Source organism: Uloborus diversus, chromosome 6, assembly GCF_026930045.1.
Source record: "Uloborus diversus isolate 005 chromosome 6, Udiv.v.3.1, whole genome shotgun sequence".
Classification (NCBI taxonomy): Eukaryota; Metazoa; Arthropoda; class Arachnida; order Araneae; family Uloboridae; genus Uloborus; species Uloborus diversus.
Window position 1 is genome coordinate 41,082,380 of NC_072736.1, and position 18,430 is coordinate 41,100,809.

The 18,430-nt window shown below is 33.0% G+C and overlaps 1 protein-coding gene across 1 annotated transcript in view; it reads right to left on the reverse strand.

The window, feature by feature from the left end:
• The window catches only part of LOC129224015 (neuroendocrine convertase 2-like), a 46,755-nt gene extending 30,987 nt beyond the window's left edge, over window positions 1-15,768 (reverse strand). Inside the window, exons 1-3 of the mRNA XM_054858411.1 lie at window positions 15,722-15,768; window positions 9,581-9,618; window positions 3,243-3,319 (exon numbers count right to left, since the gene is read on the reverse strand). Coding sequence (XP_054714386.1) covers window positions 3,243-3,319; window positions 9,581-9,618; window positions 15,722-15,731 — 125 coding nt within the window. The 5' untranslated portion in view covers window positions 15,732-15,768. The remainder of the gene's footprint in view (window positions 1-3,242; window positions 3,320-9,580; window positions 9,619-15,721) is intronic.
• Between the last annotated feature and the right edge of the window lie 2,662 nt (window positions 15,769-18,430).

Here is an 18,430-nt window from a genome sequence, read left to right on the forward strand (position 1 = left end):
AAAATCTTTAGAAAAACGTGAGTTAAGCTGTTCTAGATGTATACTTCCAATTGCAAAAATGTTCAAAATCAGATGCAGAGTTAAGGTACTGAAAGTTTGAAGTAAAAATAATATAGGGAAAATAGGAATATTTAGGGAAATAATTTTGTAACTTACACCACTTTTCACTCGCACCTGTTGGGGGAAAATATATATAGTTGTTAACTTTAAAATTATATGTGTGCATAGAATGAGGTTTTTCAAATTGTTTGAGGTTTTGTAGTGTATTTTTGCATATATATATCACGGCATAAAATGAAAAATACAAATTCCTTGTTTTTCTTACTTTGATGATCAGTCATTCTTCTGAAAGGACTATAAGCTCCAATCTTATCTTCTGCATGGTCCCTTAAAACTTTGAACTGGATTATCGCCTTAAGTTTTGTCCGCACAAATGTCAAGTTTTTTGTGTCAGTAATAGCTTTCAATGGAGATTATTTCTCTAAACATTAGTAGGGGACCTAAGGCTCGTATGAAACGTTAAATTTTGTATTTTTTGACTCATTTTTATTTTTGCTTCAAATTTTCAATACCTTAACTCTGCATCTGATTTTGAAGATTTTTGCAAGTATACATCCAGGACTAACGACGGTTGTGAAACTAAAAGTCTTGCAAGTTAAAACGGAACATCCTGTATGTTTTTATGTATGGATAATGTATAATCTACGTCAGTGTGAAATTAAGTAGCTTTCAAATAGGGAAGGAATTTTCGAAATGGGTGCAGCGGTTCCAGAGAGTACCTGGCAACCGGAACACAGGTAAACATACAAAATCAACTCTTTCTCTCTCTCTTTTTATATTAGTATCGATTCAATTTTTCACGCAAATTAATCCTGAGTACTTACGAGCAATTCCATTTAAGAGACGATCAGTTGTTTTACATAACATGAAGAACATGCATTCTACTTCTGTTTTATGCAATTTAATTTTAAAGATTTCTAGAATCAATACTTAATTTTTTTTTTCGCTTAGCAACGGACGTATCTTATAAAAAACACTTCTGAGCAAGCCAAAAGGCTTTGATTCAAACAGTGTGTTTTTGGAAATTTTAAAGAATTTCCTCTATTTCTTTTGAAAACATCTTGAAATTCGTTAGATTCTTTTCTGAAGGAATAAGAGCCAGTTTTTTTAAGGATCAGGCAGGCTGGAGAGTTGACATTTTTGTTTTGCTGAAATTTTCAGGATATGTCCCTTTTTTAAACAACTTAACAAGTGTTTTTTTTTTTTTAAATTTTTGCAAAAATAAATAAATAAATAAATAAATAAATAAATAAAGTTTTTGGAGGTCAAAGTTGGACTTAGTTCATCCGAAAGGCAGATGTCTTTTCATCTATAAACTCTTTCTTTTGCGTTGAAAAAGACGTTCCTTGTAACGCCGACACACGTTGTCATTTCTTATTTTCTATTTGTCTACTTGGCCAGGCGACTTATCTCGAAACATCTCGTCTTCCCTTTTCAGTTTGAGAATTATGAATCTGCTTGAGTGTATATTATTCAAACTGAACCAAAAAACCTTTTATAAAGACCACGAATTTGAATGGATTTCTAAGAGGTTAGGCCCTTTCCAACAGCAAAAAAACGCGCTTCTCATATTAATAAAAGACGCACGATTATGATATTTTCATGAAAGGAGAGGAAACTAGTATCAAATCATCTCCAGAAAGCACAACAAAAGAAATCAAAGACATCCGACAAAAGCGTATGTCTTTTGTCAGATGCCTTTTCATCCATAAGATGATTTCTTTTCATTTGAAAAAGGTGTTTCTTGTTACGCCGAAACACGTGTCTGCAGTAATCTGCAATTCCTGCTATTTGACGTTGTTATTTCTTATTTTACTTTTCATTCACAAGGGTATTTATTTAACTTAGACAAATAGTTTTTGTTGCATACTGAGTAGTTTATGGACTTAATTTTCAATTTGGTTCCTAGTTTATGTTGTCCTTTGTTGCCATTTTAGTTAGTTTATGAAGATTTATTATAATATTGTTACAAATAATAGTAATAAATACTTAAAAACAGGTAATTGGCATTTTTTCAAATGCCAAAAAAGTCTTTGAGCAAAGTTTAGAGTCAAATTATGTAAAATTTGAAACATTAGCCATATGTTGGTTACTGATTGAGTTTCTATGACAAGAAAGGCTTCTTCTCCACGTAGTTTCATATCTGCTGACTCTTGGCGAAGCACTTAATGACCTTGAAAGTCATGTAATCTTGTGATTTCTGCATTTTCATAGTCAAATATTTCGGTGCGCAAATGTCAGCCACACAAATCTTTCTCTTTTTGGATACTACTCTATGGTATGTATTTACTGAAATGTGTACTACTGCGGCTCACTGTTGGCGCAAAAAGATTTCGACGGTCAAAGTTGCAGAAAAAAACGTTTTTTTCGTACAACTTTGAGTGACCCCTGACCTTTGCGAAAGGAGTCAACCACAACTAATTATGTACTAACAGATATCGAGGATGTAGTAGAACACAAAATAATTGCCAGTGCCACGGTTCACTCTTAAAGTAAAAAGTATTGGCCCATGTAAATCGGTATGTTTTTCTTGAAAAAAAACGAACTAAGTCCAACTTTGACCAAAAACTTTAAGAAAAATTTTTTTTTTAGTAAAAATAAAAAAACACGTTTCTAGTAGTTTTAAATAAGGGACATATCCTGAAAATTTCAGCAAAATCAAAAATGTCACCTATCCAGCCTGCCTCATCCTTCAAAAAAAAAAACTGGCTTTAAAAGCTTAGGGCGATTCTTGAATGGTTTCTCGTTTATTGCTCTACTGGTTACAACACAATTAACATTGATAACCATCCTGCATTTCCTCTAAAAATTTGATCATGCAGTAAAATATATAGGGGCAGGACCACCCGATTAAGATATCATGGGGCCCATGCCAAATAATTTTTTTGGGCCCCCTGTATTCAAGCATTACAATTTTAGCTATTGATAACACAATTTTAGCCACTGAATAAAACAGTTTTTGCCATTTGGCCCCTAAATCTCGGGGCCCTTGGCCACGACCTAGTTCGCCTATTCAGTAATCAGGCCCTACATAGGGGGGTCCCCATTCTATGCTTTGAAGTGCTCTGAAAGAGCTCTAAATTTCAACAAAAGAATTAAATTTTAATCAAAGAAGGTAACTGTTTTATATCGAATATTTATTTTTGATGGCTTGAAGTAAAAACTGTTATTACATGACTTACCTATTGAACCAATCGTCTGTGTATCTTGGATATGGATAAGGATCGTTGCTGCTGAAGTCGTAACTAGCTTTTGCATTCTAAAGTAAGGCAGAAGGAAAAAATCACATAAACAGCTAAATGACATCATTTGCTTATTAATTTAAGTCTATCAAGACTTTGGGTAGATTTATTTTATTTTAAGGACTAAGCATTTTGCCAGTACGCTTAAAAATAGAACATCTTAAAAATGAGACGAGTATAGAAGCGAAAGTATAGTTTTGAATCTGAAAGGGGAGAGGGGGACAAAAAAGAAAAACAAAAACAAAACGAAACAAAACAAAAAGTAATATATAAAAAAAAAAAATAAGCATTAGCTTATTACTGTCAGCAAGGCAAAATACTGTTAGCAAGTTTTGTGGAAAAAATAAATGATTAAAAATAAATAAATGAAATTAAAAAAAAAGCATTAGCTTATATTATGTTAGCAAGAATAGAAAAAATAAATAAATAAAAATAAATAAATAAAATTAAAAAAAGCATTAGCTTATACTCTGTTAGCAAGACTAGAAAAAATAAATAAATAAAAACAAATAAATAAAATTAAAAAAAAAAAAAAAAAAGCAATAGCTTATACTCGTTAGCAAGAATGGAAAAAAGCAATGTTACTCGTAAGATTAATAAACTATTTAAAAACAACTTTTAAAACCCAATTTCTTCCTAAATCGTAACACATAAATTTTTTCGAAGCTTTAATTCGTCAAATTTTATTGCAATAAGGTGAAAAAATAAATTTCAACGAAATTTTTTTCGTACTTTTCATCAATTACGAAAACTAACAAAAACCCGGATAAGAGTGGCACTTTTCCGTTATAAGTATGCCACGGCTTATTTTCAAAATTTTCGGTCAAGCTGGTCAAAACTACAGAGCCCTTATTTGCTTGCCAAACGTTGCCAAAATTGAAACTGTTGAAATTTAAGATTTAAAGTTTCATTTTTAACGGAGCAATCCATTAAAATGGAAAAAAAAAAAAAAAAAAAAAAAAAAAAAAAATCCACCAAACAAATGGACTAAGCAATTAAATACACATGGCGGTCTAAAAAACGTGAAAGAAGGTGTTTTGAGTTCCTGGTTTCAAATGTATTGATATAAGTACAGTACAGTTCTTAGGAAAGAAAAAGACACCTAGTGAAGTATTAACCACATGTAAGTTATGGCAGCGATCCCCAATCTTTTTGGGTCACGGAACTCTTAGCGACTCACTTTTACTTCAAGGAACTCCAGTATTGTTTATGACTGGAGGAAGACAATATGTAGGGGAGACTGGGGATACTTGATCCCTGGGGATACATGATCCCACAGCCAAAAATGTACCAAAATCATTAAGTAGGGATTTGAAACCTGACAATTATATTAAAGTTATACTTGTTCATAAAAGCTGGCAACATTTTCCCTTTTTCAGCCGTTTTGTTTTAGCTCAAGAACCGAAGTGTAATGTTAAAGTACAGACAGTCTTTAATAATTGAGACATATTTTTAGTAAATTGCCACTGATTGTTAATAATAGAACAAGTTTGTAAAAATCGCATATTAGGGATACTTGATCTCTTCGTTTTGAGGGATACATGATCCCAGGGATCAAGTATCCATATGACAATATAAACACAATGAAAACAATATAACTTGTTTTCTTAGTTGACATTAACTTTAAACATTCAAATCCGTGTTTACATAATAAAATTTATCATAGCATGAGTGATAGATTTAAGCAATCACTGCAGTAAATATACTAAACAATTAAAACATCAGTTCGCACTTGTAACCCTTATAACACTTCAAAGATCTAAACATAAACTAACACTACTGATGAATTATGTTCTGATTAGCCAAATGAGCTTGAACAAATTGAAATAGATGTCAAATCTTTGTTTGAAGGAAAAGAAAAAATGACTTTGTTATACTTAGATTTACAACAAAAAAGCCAGTTGCCCATTATGTGAACCCAGTAGCGGATAGAATGCAAAGTTGGATTTCTAGAGTTTGAAATAAGTTTTCTTAAGTGAAAAGGTAATGCGCTTAATCAATCTATTTTTCATGAAAAATTGACAAAATGTGTTAAGCTGCCCACATCCAGTTGGGTTGAGTGGAACTTTAAGAACTACAACAAACGAATTGTTTGCATTTCACTTTTCAGGTTTTGAAAACGTATAATATAAATACAAATACAAAAGTGACGACCAGCAACAGGCTCTGGGCCCAGCTAGACTGGTCCTTGTCAATTTACAATCCCCAGTGAAGATCAATGGCCCTCTTAAAACTATCTACTCCCTTGCTCATTACCAACTCTTCCGGTAAACTGTTTCAAGGTTCCACTACCCTGCTAAAATAATAATTTTTCCTAACATCCATGTTAGCCTGAGATTTAAATAGCTTAAAACAATGACCCCTTGTCCTGTTTTCAGTGCTAAACTTCAGCCCCGTAACATCTTTCATTTTAATAAATTTAAACAACTGAATCATGTCCCCTCGGTCTCTTCTTTGCTCAAGACTGTACATTTTTAGCCTTCTAAGTCTGGAATCATAGTCTAAGTGAGAAAGTCCATTTATTAGCCTTGTAGCTCGCCTTTGAATCCTTTCCAATACATTAATGTCTTTCTTAAGATAAGGAGACCAAAACTGAACAGCACACTCCAAATGAGGTTTTACCAAACTTCTATATAAGGGCAGAAGAACTTCTTTAGATTTGTTTGAAATAGATCTATTAATAAACCCAAGCATCTTATTGGCCTTGTTACTAGCAATGCTGCACTGTTGGCTAAACTTTAAATCCTGACTTATTAAGACCTCCAGATCAGTAACTTTGTCTGCCTGACTAATGACTGAACCTTGCAAATAATAACTTGTACACTTATTTCCATGCCCTAAATGTAGCACTTGACATTTCCAAACATTAACAGCCATACCCCATTTATCAGCCCACTCCGTAATATGATTTAGATCCTCTTGCAGCTGATTTGCTTGTTCTTCATTTTCTATAGTCCCCATAACTTTGACATCATCAGCAAAACAATTCATGTTCCCAGAAATATTTTTGTGAATATCGTTCATAAAAACAATGAACAAAACAGGCCCTAACACTGATCCTTGAGGAACCCCGCTTAAAACCTCACTCCAATTAGAATAATTTCCCCTTACAACTACTCTTTGTTTCCTTCCGGTCAGCCAGTTTTTTACCCAAATGAAAGTTTACCCTCCTATTCCTATATCAGCTAATTTGCTAAGTAGAGCAACATGCTTATCGAAAGCTTTTTGAAAATCAATGTAAACAACATCTACAGGCTTCTTATTGTCCAAAGCCATGGTAACTTTGTCATAGAAATGTAATAAATTAGTTGCACAAGATTTACCTTTTCTGAAACCGTACTGAAAACTAGTCAATAGATTATTAGTCTCTAGAAAATTTACTATCTTAATTTTTATCAATGTTTCAAAAATTTTGCAAACCACCGAAGTTAGACTCACAGGTCTATAATTTCCCGCACTCCCTTTAGACCCTTTCTTGAAGAACGGTGTAATGTTAGCCAGCTTCCAGTCCTCTGGCACTGTCCCCGAGTTATAAGAAGCATTGAAAATATTTACGATTACATCTGCTAATTCCTCCGTACATTCAACTAAAATTTTTGGATAAATATTATCAGGTCCCGGAGCCTTAGTCTCTTTAATTTTTTTCAAATGAAGTAAAACGTCATTCTTGGAAAATACAAAGTCCTCAAGCTGTACTATAGCTTGTGTCTTGTTGGTGTCAACTGTTGAGATACAGTTATCGTTAAAAACACTCGAAAAAAAAGTTATTAAGAACATTAGCAATATCACTATCGTCCTGAATAAAAATTCCGTGCTCATCAACCAGTGGCCCAATATGACTATTTCGAACTTTCCCCGAATTAGCGTATGCAAAAAACCTCTTGGGATTCCTGTTTATGTTATCTGCCAGTCTTTGCTCCAACTCTCTTTTCTGAATCCGTACCAAATACTTAAATTTACGCCTTGCCTTACAATATTGGAGCCTATCTACACTGTGACCAGTTTCTCTAAACCTATGAAAAGCAGCTTGCTTGTAATTTAGAGCGTCTTTAGTTTCCCTGGAGAACCACATTGGCCAAATTTTAGTGTTGACACCCTTTCTCGTAGAAGAAACATGATCCCCAACCGTTTTCGCTAGCTTTTCCTTAAACTCTGCCCACTGAAGATTCACATCGCTATTGTGCAATCCAGAAGAAAAAACTGCTTTCAAACTCTGCCTAAGTGCCACAAAATCATTATTTCTGAAATTGGGCACAAACCAAAAATTCTCTACTTTGTGCGTATCAAATTTAATCCCAAACCTAATACTGTTGTGGTCACTGTCTCCAATGTGTTCCCCTACACATAACCCCTGAACAGAACCTTCCATCTCACAGAAAACTATATCCAAAATCACGTCCTGTCGAGTACCCTGAGTTACAATTTGATCTAAAAAACAGTCACCAATTACTTTCAAAAATTCCTCTTCTCTGCTACTACTATGGTAAAAATTATTCCAATCAATTCCTGGAAAATTAAAATCTCCCATTATAATGACTGACCCCTTGCTTGAAATGTCACTAATAATACTAAACATCTGTTCATCTTGACCCTGGCTTAAGTTGGGTGGCCTATAAATGTTCCCTAAACGTAGTTTATTGCCCTTATTGCTCATAAACTCCAGCCAAATCATATCAATCTCATTAGGTTTATCATTAATTACCAATTCATTGCAAGTTAAAGTGTCTCTGACATTAAATAAAACCCCACCACCTCTTTTACCTACTGTATCTTGTCTAAACAAATTATACCCAGCAATAGATAATAAATCATCATCACTTTCGGTAGCCCATGTCTCGGTAACTCCAATAATATCCAACCTCTCGACTATTGTTATGCTTTTCAATTCTTCCATCTTGTTCCTAATACTACGAGCATTTGTTTAAAAAACCTTAAGTAAGCCCATCTTACCTTTATTTAATGCTGCGCGATTATTTGAATCCCAACTGTTAAAATCTTTTCTCTTACTAGCCACCCTATTTTCGTTTCTACTAAAATCCCAATAGTTAGTACCCATTCGAATTCTGCTCATTAAAGCATGCCCCCCATTCCAACTTAGTTTTTTGATTCTGAATCCTCTAAAACCAAACCACTAACCATTTTGACCCCCATAGAACTCAGATGCAGGAAATCCCTAGCAATCCAATTGCGTTTACATTTACTCCACACATCAATAAACCTGATACTACGCTTAACGCAAATTTCCTTGAGTACTAGGTTCAATGCTCCAGGTTCAGTACCAGGTTGAGTACCAGGTTAAAATGAATCAATTTTAATAGAGAACTTATAATATAAAATTCAATTGATGAATTGAGTTCTCTATTATAAGTTCTCTATTGATAAAACTCTTAATTTTATTCTTGTAAGACAAGAGACAAATAAGTTGATTTTTGTGTTTGTCATCCATTTATTTTTATTTCTTGTAATTTTAGCTTCATTACGCTACTTTAAAAAAAATTGTTAGTTTTATTTATAAAATACTTTGTTCACAACTGTATTGGAGAATAAGTAATTGGTCAAAAGCATCATAAGTTCATTAAAATTGTGTACTTTTTTTTTTACAAAAGTCCTAGTGGAATTTAAAACAGTGGTATATTGTGTTCACATTATTATAATCTGTTAAACAAAATTAGAAATAGTGTTATTTTTTTACAAACATTATGTAGAAAATGAAAATCCATATATAAATTGCTGATCTAATGAAAATTCTATGTATTTTCTCAGTGGGATCAAGTATCCCTCATGAAGGGATCATGTATCCCTTGATGTGGGGATACATGGTCCCTTTATGAAATTATTGAAAAAAAAAATCTAACTAAAACTATCTGTTTAACTATAACTAAAATAAATACTGTCAGATAGAGGAAAAAATTACCTTTGTTCACGTACTTAAAAAAAAAAAAAAAAAAAAAAAAAAAAAACTGATAATTTGCAGCAGATAAAAAAAATAATTGAAAGCTAAAATGGGGATTAAGTATCCCCAGTCTCCCCTAACGAAATGAAGTCAAATGACAGAGATGAAAAATGTTAATCATTCGATTTCTTTCTTCTATTTTTAGGAGAAACTATTCATTTCGGAACAATTTTCGTTTTTTGACGGATTAACATGTTTTAAGGTGTGCTGAACCTAATTTAATCATTTTTGGAAACTAAATGTCCATCTATATATCTGCAAATAAAAAAAATAATTAAAAAATAAAAATTTAATGAATTAATTCAAAAAAGAGAGATAAACTTACATAACTTTCTTGCAGATCTGGATGCATGTAGTCTACACCTAAAACGAGAAAAAGAATAGGTCATTTCCTAGGTTTAAAATTGTAACAAACTGTGATGCTTCAGTAAAGAACTACTTCAAACTATTCTTTAACAAGCCTTTATCGATGTAGAATATAACATTTTTGCTCCTTTGAGCACGTTTTATTTTTATCACCAGAGGGCTCCGCTTCCTGCTCGCTCGCGTCCACTAGCCCCCCGAAGATTGATTTGCAATCTTATTTGATTCTCAAAAATTTAAATCGTCTATTAGAAAGAATCGCGATTGAAAAACGAGTTAGGAGTTCCGTTTCGTACAAAATGAAAATCCCCCCTCTCCCAACGTAGAAAATAGAATGTAAGTAAAGAGCGCACATAAGTAGAACACAATTCTGCTTCCTTCTGAAGACAAAAGGAATTTGATAGAAATGTGCATAACCGAAACACTAAAAAAAGAAGAAGAAGAAGAAAAAAAAAAAGATTTGAAAAGCACCCCTTTCCCGGGTTTCAAACTAACTCCTACCAACTTGCACAACTATAGGTGCCGAGGGGCTCCTGAGCATTGAAAAATGACAATGTTGTAGGCCTGAAAAGTCGCTTTCAAATTCGTGGTCTCTAGTAATATATTTTGCTCTTTAGCTCCGGGCTTGAATTAAGTTGAGATTAGGACTTTTCGCTAAAACAGAAACCTTATATCTGTTTTCAGTAACTTCAGTAAGTTGTTTTCGGTCAGTGCTAATTCTATATTAGCTATTAGTTTGTCTGGTAATCTGGGGCTTCCTTGAGAAGTTTTCCTCCTCCAGCTCAGTCACTTCCTATTCCGAGATAACGAGTGCGAATAAGCACGAAACTGCAGTCCTCAGATGGAATAACTGAGCTGGCGGTGTATTTTATGCCTTATATCTGTTGTTCCCATTTATTGAGAAAATTGGAGCAAGCTTTATTTGAGGCGGACAAAAAAATCAATTTTGCCTAAAAATGATCTTTGCGCCATTGGAATTCCAATAGCGTATATTCACCCATACAGTACTCACCCATACAGTACAGTTATTTTATAACTACCCCTACAGGGTGGTTATAAAATAACGTGAGGTATTCAGAGCCCTCTAGCAAGTGAAGTATTGGAAGAAACATTGCCAAATTTCATGGGCGTACACAGTAGACCATGGGATTTCGATTTCTGAAATAAAAAAAATAGTACGAAAAATCGCCACCAGGGGAAATTTTGGCGTTGAAAAGGTGTATTACTGTGAATATTGAAGGATTCATGCTAACTGACAAAATATGCATAATTTTTTCACAAAATATGATTTTTACTAATAAATGAGGTTCAATGTAACCAACATCGAGATATTCCAGGTACTGCATGCGATGCACAATATTTTCCACACATTCGTGGGGGGAGTGATTAATTTCTCCTACCTGTAACGTTTTTTGAGTTTTCGAAGTTGAGACACGGTTAAAAAAGTCCATATGGTCCAACGCACAAGAGGAAAGATTGGCCGAACACGGTGACCATACCGTACACCGACGGAAATGCATGACTAATAAAAGTGCTACTAAAGAAATGTTGCCGCCTACAGCCAGTACCTAAAGCTCAACATCGGGTTGTGCACCATCTTACATAAACATTATTCAAGAAGGGAATCCTCGCTGTCGTGCCCAAATTTCTTCCTGATGAAATTTGGTATTATTCTTCTCTTGTTACAAATTGGAATTTCTTGTTGGTTTTATTGAACTTCATTTGTAAGAAACAAACATTTGTAGACAAAAACTTAATTTGTGCTGCATTTTTTGGCATTTAATTCTTCAGTATTCGCAAGTAATACACCTTTTCAACGCCAAAATTTCTCTTGGTGGTGATTTTTGGTACTATTTTTTTATTTTATTTCAGAAATCGAAATCCCATGGTCTGCTATGCACGCCCATGAAATTTGGCAATGTTCCGTAGAATACTTCACTTGCTAGAAGGTTCTGAACACCTCATATAATTTTACAACCACCCTGTATATTCGATTGCTCCAAAGTTCGGATCATTTAGTTTTTTAATGATTCTGTGAAGGAAAATTAATTTGCAGAATCATCATTAAAAAAAAAAAGAGAAAAAAAAATGAGGATTTTAGGTAGCAATATATACGTAGCTTACCGAACAATTATTCTGACCACTGCGTTAATTTCTATGCACATCCAATTTCTTCATTAAAATATCGCTTTGGAAACCTACAAAATTTTTAACCGTATCTGTTCCTTTTAGACGATGGTCTTGTATCGAAAACTAATTTACAAAATTATAAAAAGGGAAGAATATTTTATGATGATCTTAGGCAGCAATATATAGCTTACTGAACAATTATTCTGACCATTGTGTTAATTTCTAAGCACATCTAATTTTTTCATAAAATATCGCTTGGGAAAACAACAAAATTTTTAACCGTATCCGTTCCTACCTGACGATATTCTTGCGCCGAACCGAAGCATGAAATTTTCTTGGACTTATTTATTTCTTCTCAAGATATACTTTTCGAAAATAGATCTACCAGAATGGGACTTGAATTTAGATTTCCATATTTAGATTGGAATTTTGGGTTTGGAATGTGGAATACTGTGATGGCATTTTCGGCCAAAAATACGAGAGGTTAAGGAAATTTTTACCAGCATTAAAGTATGAAGGATTAATAAATGTAGCGCATACAGATGAAAAAATGCATCAAAATATAATAACTTTAATTCCATATGCAATGTAATCATAAGTGTAGGTTAGTTTTTAAAAATAAATGAATTAAAAAAAAAAAAAATACCGCTTTTTTTTTTCAAAATTTCGAAAAGAAACTTAAACAACACAACCATTGAGCTATCGAAATATTCAGGTTTATTCTATGACGCATGACTCGTTTCGAAAACAATTTACAGGGGTAAAAATACGATATTGCGTTTGTTTATCTATATTTGTATGGGAAACAGGATAAATGGTCAAGCTTTGAACATTATTAAAAATTCGTTGAAATTGAACTTTCTTCATTTGCATAAAATCTAGATATTTTTTTGAAATTACCTTTGCAATACCTAACAAAATACCTTTTAATTTTCTCCATTCAAAAATCACAAAATTTCATTTCAATGAGGCTGTACATTTGCTTTTACTGCAACTATACTGCTACGATCACAAAACAACATTTACGGATATCATTGAATTTATTTTAACTTGACAAAACCTTTTCCTTCCAGCCACCTAAGCCGAACCTATACCATCTATCAAAACTTCCAACATAATTTCCCTTCATTTTTGTTTCTGCCAGAGAAAGAATGCCAAGTCAAGGGAAATTCAATTACGCAGTCACTCTTGAACTCTGTCAAAAGCAGCAACACTAACTTCTAACCTTTTCCCCTCCGACTCTCTTTCTAATATCATTACTTTGACTCAAATAAATCTCTAGAATCACAAGGATGTACTCATTCGAAAAATTTTACATTTTTTTATTTTAAGCTATGATAGCTCGTAAGGAGCTACTTAAAGTATCGATAGCTAATATAAGAAGACACATTTTGATTTATTACTGAGCAATCAAGTTTGGTTATTGATTTCACTTCGCTTTGTAACACACACTGAATTTCAAATATAACTCCAGAAGTTAATAAGAGCTCGTATTGTTTCACAATGCACTCCATCTCTCTCTCTCAAAAAAAAAAAAAAAAAAAAAAAAAAAAAAAAAAAAAATATATATATATATATATATATATATATATATATATATATATATATATATATATATATATATATATATTAATTTTATTAATTTGAATTTTTGGCATCTTAAATTCAAATTATGTTTTTCGCATTCATGAGCGTGTGTGTTTGTGTAGGCTCGTGTGTGTGTGTATGTATGCATGTGTGTGCGTGTGTGTGCGTGTAGGCATATGTGTTTGTGTCTATGTGCAGGCATGAGTGTGTGTATGTGTATGTGTGTAGGAGTGTGTGTTTATGTCTGTGCGCAGGCATGAGTGTGTGTATGCGTGTGTGTGTAGGATATGGACGCAACCTAGAGACGGTTTTCGCAAGAGGATCAGCATCGTGAGGCCGGTCGACGCGACGGTGGTGCTGGCGGGAAAATAAAATGATAGGAATTCAAAACAGTCAAGTGAGAACAATAAGCAATCGTGATTGCTCAAAGAAAAACAATGAGTAAAATTATCAAAATTCGGGAAGAAAAGACTAATAAGTAACCCAACCCAAGTTTGAATCACCGGTTAGAATAAAACTTTGCACATCGATAGAACACTTAAAAATATTAAACCAGTCTTTTTTTTTATATTGGCAACAGAACCTTTAACGGGGTAAAATTTATCCCTAAATATTGGATAATTGGGAATAAGAGGGTACAATAAATTCTTTTATTTTAAATTTTATTTACAAAAATTCAAACAATGAATGAAAATTTGAAAAAACTAAATGAACTAAAGTTGACATGTTTCAGGATTTTCCTGAAAAAATAATTTATAGGGGTAAATCATCCCTCGCAATCTTTCCCCGTCAAAAAGTTCCGCGGCAAGTTGCCGATGAACAATTCCATGTCAGAAAAATCACCTTTTTGACCTCACCACTTCCGATTGCAATAAAATTTTGTAGGAAGGACACATATGACAAGATAAGTAGTCCTTCGAAATTTTAGATTTCTATTTTTAAAATTGTTCGAAATGGAAGCCAGTAAAAAAACTCAAAATGTTCGGGGAAAAAATGAAAAGTGTGCTCTCACAAGTGACTGTAACTTCTTTCCTAATTATAGTAGAACGAAAATTCAATTCAATTCAAAAAAAAAAAAAAAAAAAAAATGCTAAAAATTGGAGCTTTTTAGTGATATGCAACAGTACTTTCTTACGATAGATAAAAGTTTTAGGGTCATTCACCGTGATGGGGATTGCGAAGGATGGTTTACCCATATTAATAGTATTTTCAGAAAAATCCTGAAAAACGTCCACTTTAGTTTGTTAGTTTTTTCAAATTTCCAATCAAAATTTGGATTTTTGTAATTAAAATTTAAAGTAAAAGAATATATTTTACCCTCTAATTTCCAATTATTCAATATTTAGGGATAAATTTCACAACGTTAAAGGTGTTTGTTGCCGGAAAAAAAGCGATATTTTTAATTGTTCTATCGATGTGAAAAGTTTTATTCCAATCGGCGATTCACACTTGGGTACTGTTACTTGTAAGCTGTATTATTGCCCATATTGCTTATTTGTAAATTAAGGTATCAGATTAGGATGAAAAGACAATTTTTGATCAAAATTCACTTCTTCTCAAAATAATCATATTGAACAGCCCCATTTTCTAAGATTATAAACCTTTTCGATTTGGAACTCGAAATGGAACTCAAGTTATAAATATTTGAATATCCTAAGTGGTTGCTGTATAACACGCGTTAAATCTAATCTTTATTTACGTTTTTTGAAGAATGAAGTTTTCGCTCGATACTGGGTACGGAAAACATGATTTTGCAAATTCTTTCCAATATTGAAACATGAAATTTGGCATGCCTATCTTCTAAGTACTTGTGAGTGTAATAGACCGCAGGTTACGAAAATGATAGTATATTTTCTGATTTATAGACTTTTTACCAAAAAAGGTGAGTAATTTTAGGAAAATTTCTTAATAAATTTACGTAATTCGTCATAAATCTTAAAACCCTTGAAATACTTCTTAATCTCAGTTATATATGTTTCTTTTATACACGTAAATAAACCTAAATAAATTGTTTTTATTACCAGCGTTTCTCCTTACTTTAATTTTCAGTCGTTTTTACTAAAAAATCACCCATTAGAAAATAATGATATTGTCATTTATTTTTAACAAAAAACATATTTTAAAATCCTTCTATTTCCAAAAAAAAAGAAAAAAAAAACACATTAATATTGTTTCATAATGAGATTTAAAAAAAAAAGCTCCAAACCTAGTCGGATACCTTATTTTTTTTTTTTTCAGTTACTTTGTGTTTCATTGCCTGTAGAATATTCTGTCAAGATTTCATTGCGTTTCAATAAGTTTTTTTTTTCATTTAATGTACTTTTTTTTCTGTTTGTTGCTTATTTTTAGGTAGAGTTTATATATTACATAGGAGCAAAATACATACCATCATCCATTATAGCTGTTGTAACGTTCTTGCCAGTGTATCCTTGCGCCCACGCTGCTTCAACATTTAGGTCTAGTTTTGGTTTACCTCCATTTTGTCCAGTGTTTTTCTATAAGCAAAATAAAAGCTATAAACTCAACAGTTGAGTTTTAGATAACATTTCAGAAATGATATATACAGTAAACTTTGAAAATTCAAACATAGGAATATCTTTTCTTTTTTAATTTACGTCTTGCTGAAAATAAATAACTTAATAAAAATAAATAAAATGTTTTTAAAAAATATGATTTTTCAAATGCGTGGCTTCTGTACCTTAAAGCCAGACTAACGTAAGTTACACTATCAAACTTTTAAGGAAAGCGTAAAAACGTTTATCTGGTGCAGACAAAGTTTAGGACTCGCGCCGTCATGACACTGGCAAATAATTATAAAGGATTTTTTTTTGGATTAGAATTACGTTGTTATGGTTCAATGCAGAATAGAATGGGGTTGTTTCTAAAATTTTAAAAGTATTTTTTTCTGCAAGAGCATGCTTAAAAACATATGATCTGACTTTTTTTTAAAATAATTTGTTTAAGTTTAATATTTAAAAAAAATTACTTTAATTGGTGCGCTTTCATTGTTTACGCTTCCGCCAAGGACGCCACAAATGATGAAATGCCATTCATTGTTGCCATTCACAGAGCAAAATGTTTAATTCGTACCTTTACTCACGTGTATTGGCAACGATATGGTTGATAGCAAGCGTAGAGCACAATATTTAATTCACTTCTTGATTATCATAATGTGGAAACGTGGTAGAAAGATGCGTCAAAATGCATCACTTGTGACATCATAAAGACCACGCCTTATTTGAAAAATCGGACATTTAAAAAAATTAATTAAAAAATAACTGTTGCGAAAATGAAAGTATTTCCTGGGCCCATGTTATTATTCTTTTTTTTTTGCTTATTCTATCAATATCATGACTAAGAGTAGTACTTTTGACTGAAGGAAACAACCCCATTTTACAATGCAGTTAATTTCTTGAAAATCTCCATTTTTTGACTTTCATTTGTCTGACCTAGAGGTACAGATCATTAAAATTTAATTCTTTTACTTTTTCTGCACTTTAGTGGGCGAATTTACTGGATGCAAAAACACAAAATAGCTTTGAACGCAATCGATGCTCTTCGTCCAGAAGCATTCCCTTACAGTACGGTAAAATAGGGACCGGACGCAAACATTCAAAAAAAAAAAAAAAAAAAGTTTAAACCTGTTGCAAAATGTTTATTACCCCCCTCCCCAATAAGAACATGCAAAAAGTCCCACCCGATTGTGCGTCGGGTTTCGGAATGGGAGGCTTCTCAAAATTGCTGTTTTGGGTATTTTTTCTGAATTTTTAGAGTAAATTTAAGTGGGAATATTATGTCATGCTAAATTTAAAAGCATTAAATTAAAGGTGCTTGCCCCCAAACAGGGATGACAGAACCCACCAATGCTACAGAGCCACCTTATCCCAGCAAAACGAAGAAATACCCCCGAACCTCACCCTCTCCATATATTTAAAGTGGAAATATTATTTTATGCAAACTTAAAGTTAGAAAGCAAGTGTGAACATCCTCCAAATGCGATGGCGCACCACCTCCCAAAGCTACAGCACCCGCACCCCCCCCCCAATAAAATAATACCACAATCCCCACTCCTCCTTCCATTTCAAGTAGAAGTATTATTTCACGCAAATTTAAAATGCATTTAATTAGGACTGTCCACCTCATAGGAACAGTAGCTAACCTTCCAAAAATAAATAATATACTTAAAGATCCCCCCCCCTCTGATGGCACATTGGATTAAATAGTCAGAAAAATTACGCTGAACTGTTTTTCACTCTTATTATATTGCTTTTTTGCAGTATTTCAAATAAAATTTATATTTTGCGTCATAACATGCATGCCTCAAACACGTCATCAGATTGAGATAAACTTTCCGTCAGAATTGGAGTTTTCAAATGATTTCTCCTAAGCTTGTAACAAAAAGTCTTCGTTATCAAGATCTTTTTTGGAACTAGATCCTTGGCAAAATCGTTATTGTTGCAGCTATGTCAAACATAGTTTGTGCATATAGTTGAGCGTTTCAGTCAACTTTCAGACTTTTGAAACATTCACAATATCCAATGAACCCATCAGAGCAAGCACTAGATATGAGGTGCAGAAAGTCTTCTAGAGCAGAAGGCTTGGCTGTTGTAATAGGACGCAGATGATATTTCTGCGGTGCTTTCCCCTTCTTTGTACCCATCAAAAATGAAACTAGCTTTCCCATACGTACAAGTGACATATAAACTGCATTGCTGGCATATTTCCTTGAAGCTTGCAGATCATTACCGAAAAAAAAACCATGATCGAGAAGGTATCTTTCATCTATTACATATATGACACCAGCTGTTTGTTCTGTCATGATGGACAGATCTTTTGCTTCAAATAATAACACTTTAACGATACAAAATTTCTTTCCTTCTGAAACCAGATTCATCGAATACTGATGGAGAATCAGCGCATAACTTGTTCTAGAAGTTTTTAGCAATTTGTTATTCCATCTTCACTGTTCCTACCATTCGGTGTAAAAGATGGTTTGGGCTCACACATCTTTACAGATAGTAACCACTCTCGTCACAGAAGCTAGAGACATAAATGCATACCTCCTTTATAAAGGAATGCCACTTTTTTTTTTTTT